At 47.5% G+C, this 13,508-nt stretch overlaps 1 protein-coding gene across 2 annotated transcripts in view; it reads right to left on the bottom strand.

The window, feature by feature from the left end:
• Positions 1-13,487, bottom strand: part of LOC101650964 (protein argonaute-1) — a 31,433-nt gene extending 17,946 nt beyond the window's left edge. For both annotated transcript variants that reach the window (XM_004704970.3, XM_045299054.1), the window contains exons 1-8: positions 13,368-13,487; positions 7,527-7,710; positions 5,506-5,626; positions 4,892-5,073; positions 4,359-4,495; positions 4,010-4,144; positions 3,793-3,880; positions 3,060-3,207 (exon numbers count right to left, since the gene is read on the bottom strand). In XM_004704970.3, coding sequence (XP_004705027.1) covers positions 3,060-3,207; positions 3,793-3,880; positions 4,010-4,144; positions 4,359-4,495; positions 4,892-5,073; positions 5,506-5,626; positions 7,527-7,710; positions 13,368-13,392 — 1,020 coding nt within the window. In that variant the 5' untranslated portion in view covers positions 13,393-13,487. The remainder of the gene's footprint in view (positions 1-3,059; positions 3,208-3,792; positions 3,881-4,009; positions 4,145-4,358; positions 4,496-4,891; positions 5,074-5,505; positions 5,627-7,526; positions 7,711-13,367) is intronic.
• Positions 13,488-13,508: the final 21 nt, after the last annotated feature.

Below are 13,508 nucleotides of genomic sequence, written 5' to 3' on the forward strand. Positions count from 1 at the left end.
GGGGTGTGTGCCATGGGTCAATAGGGGAGGAATGAGAATTGATGGCTGCTAGGTATAGTATACTTTGGGGGGCTATGGGGGGGAAATAAAATGTTCTACGGCTAGATTGTAGTCACAGAAGATAAAACCCTGTCACTATAAGCACATTTAATGAGAATATCCTACAAATAATCTGAGAAGTCATTATTAAATTAAAAAATCCACGGTTTCAGATACTAGAACCCTCACACATTGCTGATAACTGCACCATGGTGCCCCTTTGAGTCCACCTGGTTATTTCTCAAAATGTCACAGTTACTACATGATTCTGCCCGTAGGTACATACACAGGAGATATGAAAACCTATTTCCATACAAAAACTTATATCCCAATGCTCAAATCAGCACTATTCACAATAGCCCCCTAATGAAAACCACCCAAATGCCCACCAATTGACTGATGGCTAAACACAATGGAATATTCTTGGGCAATAAAAAAGGAATGAAGGACTGACACTGCTACAATCTTGCAAGTCCTGGCGACATGATGTGAAGTGAAAGCAGCTAGTTATTACAAAAGGACACATATTGTTACGATCCCATTTATAGGAAATATCCACAATAGGAAAATTCAGAGGTCAAAAAAACAATTCATTACCGGCTGAGAGGTGGGAGGAGTGGGGAGCAACTGCTAATGGATACGGGATCCCTTTTGGGGGATCAAAACTGAACTGGATATGAGTGATGATTATCTAACTGCGACTACACTAATTATCAATGAACTGTATACTTTAAAAGGGTAAATTTTGTGTCATGAAAATTTTAAGAGTTGTTCTAAAAAATTCCACCTATGTGATTTGCCCTGCACTTCTCCCAATATTGTTTCCTATTACTTTTTTTCTTGCTGGCGGCAGGGTGATGAGGGCCCTGGACGAGGGGGCATGCCCCCACCTCCTCCTTAGCACCACCTTTCCGGGAAGACACGTCTTCCCTCCGCAACCACCACCATCACCACACAGCAATTACTTTTTTCTTACATACTACATCTTACGTACTACATGCCACTCAATTTTGGACAGTCCTTGGAAAAGCCCCAAGCTCACTGATGTTTCAATGCTTCTGTGCTATTTCCTCAGATTCTTATAAAGAATAAATTATTTTATTCTATAATTTAGGCCTCAATTTTAATGTCTCCTTCCCCTCTCTTCACTCTTCTGTTACTGTTATGAATTTTATCATGGTTATGATCTGAACTGTGTCTTCCTAAAAGACACACTGAGATCCTAAATCCCATTACCTACGAATACGGCCATGTTTGGTAACAGGGTATTTCGAAGATGTTATCAGTCATCAGACAAGAGGTCACAATAGTTAGATCCTAATCCAACATGAATAGCATTCTTTATAAAAGGCGAGCAGAAATACAGAGGAACGTGTCGGAAAGAACACCGTGTGAGAACAGAAGCTGCTGTAAACCCAAGGAACACCTGGGGCTAACCGAAGCTGAGGGAGACAGAAAAGGACCTTTCTCCTGACGCCTCCAGAGAGAACATGGCTCTGCCAACACCCTAAATATGGCCTGCTAGCCTCCAGGACTGCACCACAGGAAGTTTCTGCTCTCATAAGCCACCAGTTTACGAGGCTTTGTTATGACACCTCTAGACAACAACCACAATCGTCCTCACAGCACTTACCACTATCTGAAACTAAGTTATTTATCTGCAATATATTATTAGCTCCCCTTTTTAGAATAGAAGCTCCATGGCAGCAGGAAGCTTGTCTAAGTTATTAACCGCGAGATTCCTGGCAACTAGATGGTATATGATAAACATATAGTAGAGTTCAATTAAGTATCTGTTAAATAAACAATGGTAGATATTACCATAGAAGGCATTATGTAGATATTCACAATTGGGAGCTCCTGGTTAAACAGAGGTAATGTTAATTGGCCAACAAATCTCAGTTTTCAGCAGATATTACCTAAAGCTTACCTACTTTTCCGGGACTGTCCCTACAGAGTTCTGTTTAGACACTAAGAACATGCTGCCTCTGTCTCATCATTTTCTGCCCATCAGCACCTATTCACCCAAATCAGTGTTTGTGGATTTGGGGATCTTTTCTCCCTTTGCTTAGTTCTGAAATCCGAAGTTTGAGCTTCGGTCCCAGCTACCTAACTCCTACTGCTAGAATAAAAGCCAGAGAGTAGTCCAGGCCAGTGATTCTCAAACTTTAACGTGTACATGAATCTTTTGGGGTATGGTTAAAATACAGATTTACTCTAAGGAGGGCTGGAGTGATTCTCAAACTTTAACGTGTATATGAATCTTTTTGGGTCTGGTTAAAAAATACAGATTTATTCTAAGGAGGGCTGGGTGGAGTCTTCTGCATCCCTACTAGCCTCCCAAATGAGGCCAACGCTACTGCTCCAATGGCCACACTCAAGAGTACCACTGGATTAGACAATGAGACACACTTAGTAGTTTCTCATTCAACATTTGGTTAGTGTTTCCCAATTCAAATGTGGCCCAATTACTCTGTATTTGCATTCTATGACTTACACTGCATTATTACTCAACTCAAAGATGAGCTGAAGTATACAAGTATATCAATCTGAGAGCTAACATTTTTTCAAAACAGACATTTTGATCACAGGGGACATAGAACTTACGTAATACTTAACATTCATTTTCCATTTTGGGTAAAATAAAGTACGCCTCTATCTCTAATTCATTTGAGAAATTTCCCCTCCCTCACTCCCCAGCTCCAGACAACAGAGAAAGGAATTAAGAGTAGAGCATGAGTGTGGGTATCTGAAATCTCTGTCGTGGGCAAATTAATTAATTATTAAACTGTTCAATAGAGTTTGCACCTCTGTCTCAAAGCCCTGAATAGAGAACAAGAGAGAACAGGATGGAGGCTAAGAAGAGAACATTTCATAGAAGAGCTACCTCATATGGCTCAGAATGTCAAATTTCCAAACTCCAAAAGGAAGATGAGACTACAAATGGAAGAACAGATCTCTGGTGATCAGTGTGCAGACAATGCTTGTTACCCAGCCCAGCCCTTACTTGGCAGCCTCACCTCTAGGGGCAGGTAGGTATGCTTTTGTTCCTGGCCAACTTGTAGGCAGGGCAGATGGGGATACTTGAGCTGAAGGTTATACTTTTGCTTGAAATACTGTGCCACCGTGCACTCCACAGTCTGTCCACTCTCCAGCTGCAAGGGAAACCTGTTTGGGGAAGGGAAAGTGGTTATCACAGGCCAGCATTCAGACCCACTAGATCCATTGCCATGGAAAGTCCCAAACTTTTGCCTCATCCAACCCAGCCTCTCAACAGCTGCTCACTGGAAAGCAGGCAATATGGTGCTCCCAGGGAGAAGCCAAAGATCTCAGTTCCACAAAGGTCAGGGCCATGTCTAGCTCATCTGTATTTCTAGGGTCCAGCATACGGTCTGAAATAAGAGGAGCTAGTGTGGTCTGGCTCAACAACAGAAATGGAATTAGTGACAGCTTCCCTCAAGTCAAGACCAGTGACAAATTTCTTTTTAGAGGAAAGAACTGAGAGAGAGATTCGAGCATTTACAAAAGCAGAACAGAAACGGGGATAACATGCCTGCTCTAGGGTAAAGGCCCGAGGAGGAACAATGGAGACCAAGAAGGTATTACGGTAGGGTCAGGGAAGGCTGGGAGAACGCCTGGCCAAGGCTCATTCTCAGGGACAGTGAGGGAGGGAACAAGGATAGAGAGAGGGGAGTTGTTTGGAATCTCGGTCCTTTTCTACAAACAGGGAATGGCTAAGTTCTGCCAACTTACGTCTGATGGCTAGCAGGGCGGCGGGTAACATTGCACACACGGTATTTTCTCTTCATCTGTCCACAGTGGGTGACTTCCACCTTCAAGCCTGGGGCACACACACTTTGTGTCAAGGTTGTAAGAGGTTTCCCATGTGTTTGGCCATCTATCCCAAGGGGATTCCCTCTTAAGACTAAAGAGAAAGTAGTGCCGTCTCTCATTCCGGCCTGGTCCTCACCCTTGATCTCTTTAGTGAAGCGAACACGCTGAGAGTCAGTGAGGGGCTTGGGCTGCTCATCTATGTTCCTGATGTCCAACACCTCACACATGAACTCAATCACCGGCTGCGCTTTGTAGAAGGCAGTGGCCGACACTGTGGGCACAGGGTAGGGATAGCTCAGCTTAGGTTCTGTCTTGGAGGATAAATGGAGGCACTGTTCTTTACACCCTCCTTCCTTATAGGGGAGTGGGATATGGGAGGCCCCAGGGCTTAGAGTAGGAGTATGGTTGCCGAACTGGGAGGGACAGGCTGGGAATGTGGGCCCTGGGCTTGGGATGCCCCTGGTTCCACGGTTCTCCCCACTCACCATCAATGTTGAGCATCATCTTCCACATGGCAGGGCGCACAGACTGGTGAAAGCCGAACCAGACCTCACGCCCACCCCCCAGCGGGTGGTAGTAGCCCTCAGGCGGTGAGAAGAAGGAGCGGCCCACAGGGGTGTACCTGGCAGGGACAGGCAGAGAACTGGTCCCTCGGGCACAGGCCCCCACCCTGTGAGGCATCCTGGGCACAGAGGAGCCCTGGCCTGGAAGGCAGGACACCAGGGCTTTAATTCCACCTGTGTTATTTTACTATTTTTGTGACCTTGTGCAAGTCTCTACCCTTTCTCTGCCCTGCAGGGACAGATGGGGTAGGGCCCAAGAAGATCTAAGGGCCAGGACTTCAAACCACTAAATGTCTATGCACACTTGGCCTGGCTTATGCTAGGGGCTTTATTGTAAGAAAGATTTCTTTTGAAAGGTATATAGTGAGACATTACTACATACTCGCTTTCATCTCCCTCCTGCCCCACAGCAGTTCTCCACCACTTGTTCCCCAGATACTAACTACACCCAGTACCTCATGGAAGCCAGGTGCCTCATGGCCACGTCCAGGGCTTGCACGGACTCCAGGGGAACAGGAATCTGACCGCTGACCAGGGCTTCATGTAGCATGCGCCAGCTCACAATGGCTAGCCACTTGATGGAGACCTTAAAGATTCGATCCTTCCCTTCCCCAGGGATTGTCACCTCAAAGTCCACCTTTAAGAAGGTGAGAGAAAAGGGTGAAGCACTGCCATTTCTTTCCCACAATCTCACACTCCCTGACCTGTCCAAATGTCCCCATACTATGGATTTGCCTAGAATCAGTTCCTCGAGCATGTAGGGGTCACAATGAGGACCCAGGAGGAAACCAGCCCCTCAGTCCGCAGCCACCATCACATGTTGGGCAAAAGGAGACTTAGCCACAGTCTCCTTAGCTCACTGCTTCTGTCTCCTTCAACCACACCTTGCAAGAAGTCAAATCTGAGCTGGCTTGACACACAGAATAAATAAACACCAGCACCTAGTGCCCACCCACCATAGAACATACTTTCTCTGCACAAACAACGGACCACCACACTCCAAATAAGCTTACATGGGCTCTATCCCACCCGGGACCCTGACAGAGGCCAAGCATGATTTCAATCTCACCCGTTCATTGCCAATGGGCAGTGCTGTGACGGTGTAAATGTTCTTCTTTCCATCATACACGGGCTTGCGGTCACCAAAGATCTGAGGCTTGAAATGCTGGACCATGTATTCCACCACTTCCCTGTGGGGGACAGGGATGGCCTGTAGAAGCTGACAGACTACCACTTCAAAGCCCCGTCTACTCCTCTTCACACCCAATAGCTACTCGAATTGTATCTGCTCTAATAAAGTGCTTCTCAAAAATGCCAACATGCATATGAGTCACCTGGAGATTTTTTTTTTTTTTTTTTTAATCACCTGGAGATCTTATGAAGACACAGATTCCAGTTCTGTAGGACAAGAAAGAAACCTGAAATTCTGCATTTCTAACAGGCTCCCCGGTGCTGCTGCTGGTCCTCAAATGACCCAGGCTCTAAATGACCTGAATGAGTAGGTGTAAGTGCCCTCTGAGCAGAGGAAGCAGCTGGGGGGTGGGGTGGCGGGGTGGGGGTGGGGCTTAGACCCAGGGACTGTCCAGAATCAGGACAAGTTGAGATGCAAAAATAGATGGGGAAAAGGGCTGGAAGAAGAGCCTCACCTCTTCCATCTAAGGCCCTTAGTATGGATCATCACCTTTTCTCTCCACTCATCTCTTTAACATCACTTCCTGTCCCAGATCCCTGAATGTCCATCTATCCTTCAAATCCCAGCTCATCCAACATCCGACTTCTCTAGATTTTTGACTAAAATTCTTGAATGCTGCTCGATAAAAAAAACTCTCAAGATACAGATTGGGAACAGCTGTAAACACATGGTTTCAGACTCAATTAGACTTCAGTAAAGCAGGCATGAGGAACAGAATTTCTGTTACCTTGCTGGTGGAAGTATAAGTTGTTACAACTTAAGGGGGGCAATTATCTAAAAATATTTTCAATGTATTGTGCTAGCAACTCCACTCCTAAGGATCTGTCCTGCATATGCACTCACAATAACATTCAATGCAGTTCCATTTTTGTAACAAGCTTAAATCAACCTAAAAGTGTCCCCACATATTAAATTATAATGTATCCAATTCAATGGAATACCTATGGTTAATGCAAAAAAAAAAAAATAAGGCCGATTTGTATTTACTGATTTATATTATACCCAAAAATAGCTTTTTTCCCAATTGAAAAAAAGCAAGTTGCCGAAATAGGTATCTGGGAGGTCATAATTTGTAGGTGGTTTTTATTGTTGTTGTTCAAGAAAAACCTCTATATACATAAATCCTTGTATGTCCATAGAGAAATCTCTGGCAACCTAAGAATAATAAATAGTGAACACTTTGTGGAGAAGCACTAGGAGACGAGACGGGGCACAAAGGAACCTTTACCCGGGTACTCTGTCATATTTGGGGTTCTTTACATTGAACATAAGCAACAAAATTTTTTAGGTTTTTAAGCAACAAAATCAATTCTAAAAATAAAAAGTGTCTTTTATGTCTGGGACTAATCCCTCCAGCTTGGGTTCCTGCGCTGTCCTCCCCATGTGACCCTCAGTCCTTCCTGCTCCATCCATAGCTTCTACCCCTCCTCCTCCCCGGGCTCACTTGCCTCAGTCTGTAAATATACCTGTATTTCATTCCTAAAACATCTTCATTCACTTAGTTCAACCCACAGTGAAATGTTCAAGGCACATGCTTGACCCCTCTAGCCAACACAGCTCCTCTCTCCCCACTTCTCTACCAAGTTTCTGGGAAAATTTAGTAGCGCTTACGTACTCTCCCTCTGCCATCTCCCCTGCCGTATTTAACTCACTGTAGTCAGATGATTAGCTTAACTACCCTACTGAAATTGGTCTAGCAGGAGCCACTGATGTGCTCCTAATAACCAAGTCCATGGACCTATTAAGCATTTGCTTTACTTTGCTATTTCTAGTATCTGAAAATGCTAGCGATCTCCTCCTCCAAAGCTTTCTTGAGCCTTCATCCTTTTTTCCCTCTTACCCCTCCAACAGGAAAGGGAAGGTCCCTAGGTTTGGCGGCTTAGCGGTGGATCACTTACCGGTTGACTCTGCGCGGACACTTATCTGGCTTAATGTCCACCTCGTAGTGATAGACGTCGATCTTAGGAATGTCCACCTCAAAGTAATTGGCCAGGAGCTTGATCGGTTTCCCCACAGTGCCAATTCCAGGTCGGCGAGGGGCCTGGAACACCTGCTGCAGGGGGGGCAGGTAAGCGCCCGCAGCTGTGAAGACAAAGAAGCTGGTGAGGCCAGACTGGCAGCCTCCTCTTCACTAATGACCAGAGAAGCCACAGGCCTCTGAGAACAGGAACAGGAGAGCAAGAGAAAGCTTCTGGCCTGCCTACCCAGCTCAAAGTTTCCATGGGTTCTGACACCTCAAGCTCATTTTTTTCTTTTTTTAATTAATAACTTCTCCCCTGTTGTCTATCTTAAATTTGTCAAGTGAATTTGTAATGTTTCTATTATGTGTTAGGCAGAGAGGCTAAATCTAGTTCCCAGTAAATAAAATCTTTTTTTTTTTGGCTACTAGATGAAGACCCTTGTCCACACTACCAGGTATCTGGCAGGCAGAAGACAAAGATGTCCTATTGTCTCTGCCATCCAGATGGTCTTCTCACTCATCACCATCCTGAATGCCAAACAGCATCATTTCTTAATGCTCCCCTACAACGCAGACAGGAGGAAGAGTTAAAGGAGATCAGGGGAGGGTGGGGATGGCATCTGAGACAGGATTAAGGCAACTGAGAAGGCTAGGCGGGTTAGAGAGACAGAAAAGGGAAGGGGACCAAAAAGTTAAGAGTTTAGAGGTTAAGAAAGCGAGAGACTCTAAAGTTGGGGGCTAGAAAAAGCAAATAAAAAATGTTAAAACCTTGAATTGGGAGCCAGGGGGTAAGATGAAATAGGTTAGCATTGGGAAATGCAGCAGAAGTGAGGCTGCAAATGGAGGATATTAAGAAGGAAAAGCCCAAATGAAGAAAGCTGAGAACAAACAGACCAAATATAGGAGACTGAGGCAAGAGAAGGCAAGATTCAGGGTCCTAGCAAAGAGCCCTGGTGCTGTTGTTGGGTAAGCGCTGGATGGGTGTTTGAGTGCTGTGTGCAAGGTCAGTGGTTCAAACCCAACAGTTGCTCTGCAGGCTACCTGCTCCTCTAAAGATGTATATAGTCTCAGAAACCCCATGAGTCAGAAATGACTTAATGACAGGGTGAGTAGGACAGGGAGGCAGAGGGAACCTTGGTGCGAGAGTGGCTAGTGTTAGAGCGCTAACCAAAGGGTTCATGGCTCCATGGGGAAAAGATGCCCCGATCTTCCACACAAATTTACAGCCTTAGAAACCCTCTGGGGCAGTTCTCTTCTGTCCTATAGGGCCGCTATGAGTCAGAATCTATGGCAGTGGGTTGGAAGGAGAAGCAGGAAGAGATGATGACTGTCTTGGGAAGGAGAATACAAAGTCTCTGCCGTTCCTTCAGTTTATATTCAGCAGACCCCTTCATGTCCCTTTGCTCCTTCCACACAGAGGGCCAAGACAGCAGCAGAAGGGATCCATTTTAACACCGAGTGGGGCCCTTGGGAAGGGGCCAAGGCGGGGTCTGCCTCCTGCTCCTTTCTCTTCTCTTGTCACCAGTCTGATTTGCTACCCTCAGCCTTCTTTCTCCAGCTAGTAGAGAAAGAGAGAAGGAACATTGTCTAGAGAAGCCTTTGTCCTCGGCTACTATTGTCCTGGACACAGTACCAGGCCAGGTGGGAGGGGAAGGGGAAATAAGCCAATGCAGAGCCTCCTTCCTCAGAGCTCTGCCAGGGGGTGGGGTGGGCAGGGATGGGACCTATAGGCTTGGGGGTCAGGAGGAGGTCACAACCACTCAGGGGAGGGGCACACTTCCAGCCTGAGCTGCTCCTGTCTCTCTGTAACCACCTGTCAGTCCAACCACACTCTGCAGCCAGGGAAATGGAGAACCAGCCAGAGGGGGCAAGGCCTTTCGAACTCAGTTACATGGCAAGTGGAAGCCTCACTACTATTATCTGGCCACCTACTTCGAAAAGAGCTGGACAGAAACTGAACACAAACAAAAGTCAGACCAGCCACAGTCTCAGCATATACACCCAGACCCAATGGCTGGTTTAATCTTTATTCCAATACTCCTCACTGCGTTGGACTGCATGTGATCATGTGATCTGCCGTGGGCCCTGCTGACGCTCCAGTGCCTGCCACACAGGTCAGCACACAGACATCAAATGAATGAACATACCACAAGCACACACAGCACATAAACACAGGAATATCCACAACTGCTCAGTAACAATGACAAATTCTGCATAGGACTGTGGATGTGGCCAGTTAAGAGATACCCTTTCCTTCCTCTGATTCCATTTACCTCCTTCAGCTTCCCAAACAGAAAGAATGTTTGGGGCTTTGGAAGAAAGACATTGCTTAGAGCTGTGGATTGGGTGGAAATGTTGGAGGCTGGGACCGATACTTTAGACCCAAAGCTTTCTCTTTCCCACAAATTGGACTACCCACCAGGCCGAGCATCCTCTACTCCAAGCCTTGAGAAAACAGGAGAGCCCCTACTCCCTCCATCCCCACCCTTAGGAAGGCAGGGAGAAGTGGTAAGCTTTCCCATCCCATCCCCCTGCAGGCCTTACAGCTGTACAAAGCCCCCCACTCACCCAACCCCCAGCTTTTAGTCTGAGAAAGGGAGACACTTCCCTTCAGAGCCAGACAGGGACAGACGGCCACTTTGTGATGCAGATGAGGGCCCCAGCACAAGGACAAAGCTTAGGCCTAGGGGGAAAGGGGCGGGCCCTTGCCTGCAGACAGCGCAAGGAAGGAGGGGCCCTGCAAAGGACACTCCCCTCCCCCATCCCCAACTGGCCTAGAGAAGGAAAAGTAACAGCAGACAGCCCAGATCCAGGAACTCCTTCTGAAGTCCACATGCCCTCCTCCAACCCCACCCCGGGAGCAAGACTGCTTTTTTAAGTCCTAAATTCAAGGTTGGGTTAGCTAGCAGATAAGCAAAGACAATCAATGTCTCCAAAGAAGAATCTGTCAGCACGTGAGAATAAACAGATGAGCAAATATCCACACATGTGCCTAACCATATAGGCTCATACCTGAACATGATTCAATTCAGTTCATAAACATGAACTGTGTCAGGTTTTATGTACACTAGGCACTTCCTGGTTCTACAGACAAATCAGGCACTACACTGCCCTGCCCTTAGGAAGCTTCCAGTCCAGACCATGAGCTTGGTACACACTTGAGTACAAGCCCAGTTTGGAGGAGAAGGCAAACCTCACAGCCATCAAGTCAATTCTGACTCAGTGATCCTATGTGGCAGAGTAGAAAACCCCATCTTTCTCTGGTGGTGCAGCTGGTGGTTTCCAACTGCTAACCTTGCTGTTGCCCAACCCTATGCTATCAGGGGGCACCTGGTCCAGTGAGGCCAGCGTCAATTCAGTTTTAGTTTTTGTATGTCCTCAGGCCTCAGGCCATCTCAAGGCACCACTCTAACCCCCAAGAAAATAGTCTGAGCCTGGGAAGAAGACAGTTATGGGGTTCCTCCATCTGAAGTTTCCAGACTGAATTTCAAATACATCCTTCAATGAGGCAAAACCTGTCTCACTCTGCTTTTCCCAAGGCTACAACAGACTCCAAACACCAGGCTTTGTCCCTTCATTAAATCCTATTTGTTGTAACAAAAAAAAGTCAACTTTTTCATCACTCCAGAGCTTATAAAGAATTCATCAGGGCAAAATCACCAGCAGTCTAGTGTTGATCTCAGAGAGATCTCTTCAGAAGTTCACCTGGATCTCTTGACCCACCCACCTCTAGTCCACAGGTTGTTGCAAACAGGCTTCAGCCTAGAAGACCCAGAGCTCCTGGAATAGAGAGAGCCCTACAGGAGGAGGGAAAAAGTCATGACCACTAAAGTAAATTGTTTTCTGCACTGTATTCTTAGAACCTCCAGAGTCTCTGGAAGGTTGTTTGTATTTGGAGAAGAGTACTCAATCAGTACTTTGAGACCACTGAATGTGGACGATTTTGGTAAGTTGGTAGGGGCTATTTCCTTGAAAAGTGATGGTGATGGCGGGGTTTGTTCTAAAAGTTACAGATCTTTCCACCAGAAAAGTAAATCCTATTGCAAATGGAATGTAGTGTGAGAAGTGACCTGAAAGAAAACAGTGACAGAGCATAGGTGGTCTCAATATCCCAAGGCTCATCCTGGGGTCTCTTCCTCTTGGGAAGCCCTACCTCCGTTTCTCCTGCTTGCTTCTGAAAAAGAAGTTAAGGATACAGCTGAGATTTGGTACACCTGGGTGGAGGCTAAAATCTCTCACCTTTGCCCCTTACCAATCAGCTAGCGGCAATCTAGATTCTAATGACATGGCTTTGACAAACTAGTAGTGTATAGGAAATGTGCAAATATTAAAGTATAGGAAGAGGTCAGGCGATCAGTCACATCAATAAACAGTTTAAAGGAAAGGTTATTATCATTAGGTTTAAAGTTTCAATTTTCTCAGTACTAGCCCAGAATGTGGCAAACAAGGCGGTCAACCCCTTCCTGATGGACTGGGTCCCACAGTCAGTAACCTTTTCTAAGGCCTAGTTACAAGGTGGACCCACTCCTGTCCCCAAATTGCTTCTGGCCCAGTCTTTCCATATTATTGTGGTAGAGAAAGGCAGTTTGGCTATTTCCCTTAACCCTTCTTGGCAAACTGTGCCTGAAGGGATTTCAGTGCCACGTGTTAAGAGCCCCGAGGACCGGGCCATCTCTGTTCGCTGGGGCAAGCATAACGTAGTAGGGGTGCCCCTTCGCCAAACCCGGACCAGGAAGGGGGAACGGTTTCGGGCTGCCCAGCCACGCCCCCACCACTCCAGGCAGCCCCTACTAGCCAGCCACCTCCGCGCATGCTCCTGCGCCTCCGCTCTGGCTCCCGAGACTCACTAGGGGGAATCCCGGGGCTGGCTCCCCACCCACAACCCCCTGACCCTCACCCCAACGTCAGGCCCGGTTGGGGCGGAGCTCACAGCCCAGCTCTGGCGCCTCATCCCTGAGACACAGTTACGGATTGAACTGTGTTCCCCCACAAATCGGTGTTGTAAATCCTAACCTCTATGCCTGTGTTTATAATCCCATTTGGGAATGGGCTGCCTTTGTTATGCTAATGCTCAGGATTAGTGGAGGGTGTATCTTGAATCCATCTCTTTCGAGATATAAAATATTAAAACAAGCCAAGGGAAGAAAGACGGAAAAGATTATTTCCCAGGTGCAGAACCACGGAGGAGACAAGGACCTTCATCCAGAGCCAGTCGAGAGAGAAAGCCTTCCCCTTCAGAGCCAGCACCCTGAATCCAAACGTCTAACCTCCCGAACTATGAGAAAAGGAATTTCTGCTTGTTAGAGCCATTCACTTGTGGTATTTCTGTTATAGCAGCACTAGAGAACTAAGACACTAATCCAGCCCAGCCAGACTGAGCCCCCGCCACCGGCATGCGACAGCCCGGGGCCCATCTGTGTCGCCCCCCCCTCCCTCCAGGACACCTGGAGCCCGCCCCCTGCCACCTGCCGGGCCTCTCCCTAGGCCTCCTCGGATCTGCCAGAGTCCTTGAGTGCGATCAGGCCCTCCTCCAAGATTACTTCTCACTCCCAGGACTGCACACAACCTCCTTTTTACAAACGGTCCTAGCTCAGCGCTGCCTTCCTAAGGTTTCCTCTCCCGGAACTGCACACAGCCCCCCTTCAAACTGGGCCCCCCATCCCAGGAGGGCCCCTTGTCTCACTCAGGAGCCCTTCCTTCACTCGAAAACCCGCTTCTCACGCGGGAGCTCTCTGGTCCTTGGAGCACGCACAGCAATCCCCTTCCCGGGGGCCCTTACCTGCTCCCGAGGGTCCCGCTTCCATCCCATATACCCGTGCGGAGGTCAGGCGGCCTGGAGACTTTGGAGTCCAGCGTGAGGGGCCTACGTACCCCGCACCCTCGCTGCTAGGGCTCCCGGGCCGGGCTCGGCTCCCCCCCG

Source organism: Echinops telfairi, unplaced genomic scaffold (assembly GCF_000313985.2).
Source record: "Echinops telfairi isolate 266 unplaced genomic scaffold, ASM31398v2 ScPeMD7_7457;HRSCAF=8495, whole genome shotgun sequence".
NCBI lineage: Eukaryota > Metazoa > Chordata > Mammalia > Afrosoricida > Tenrecidae > Echinops > Echinops telfairi.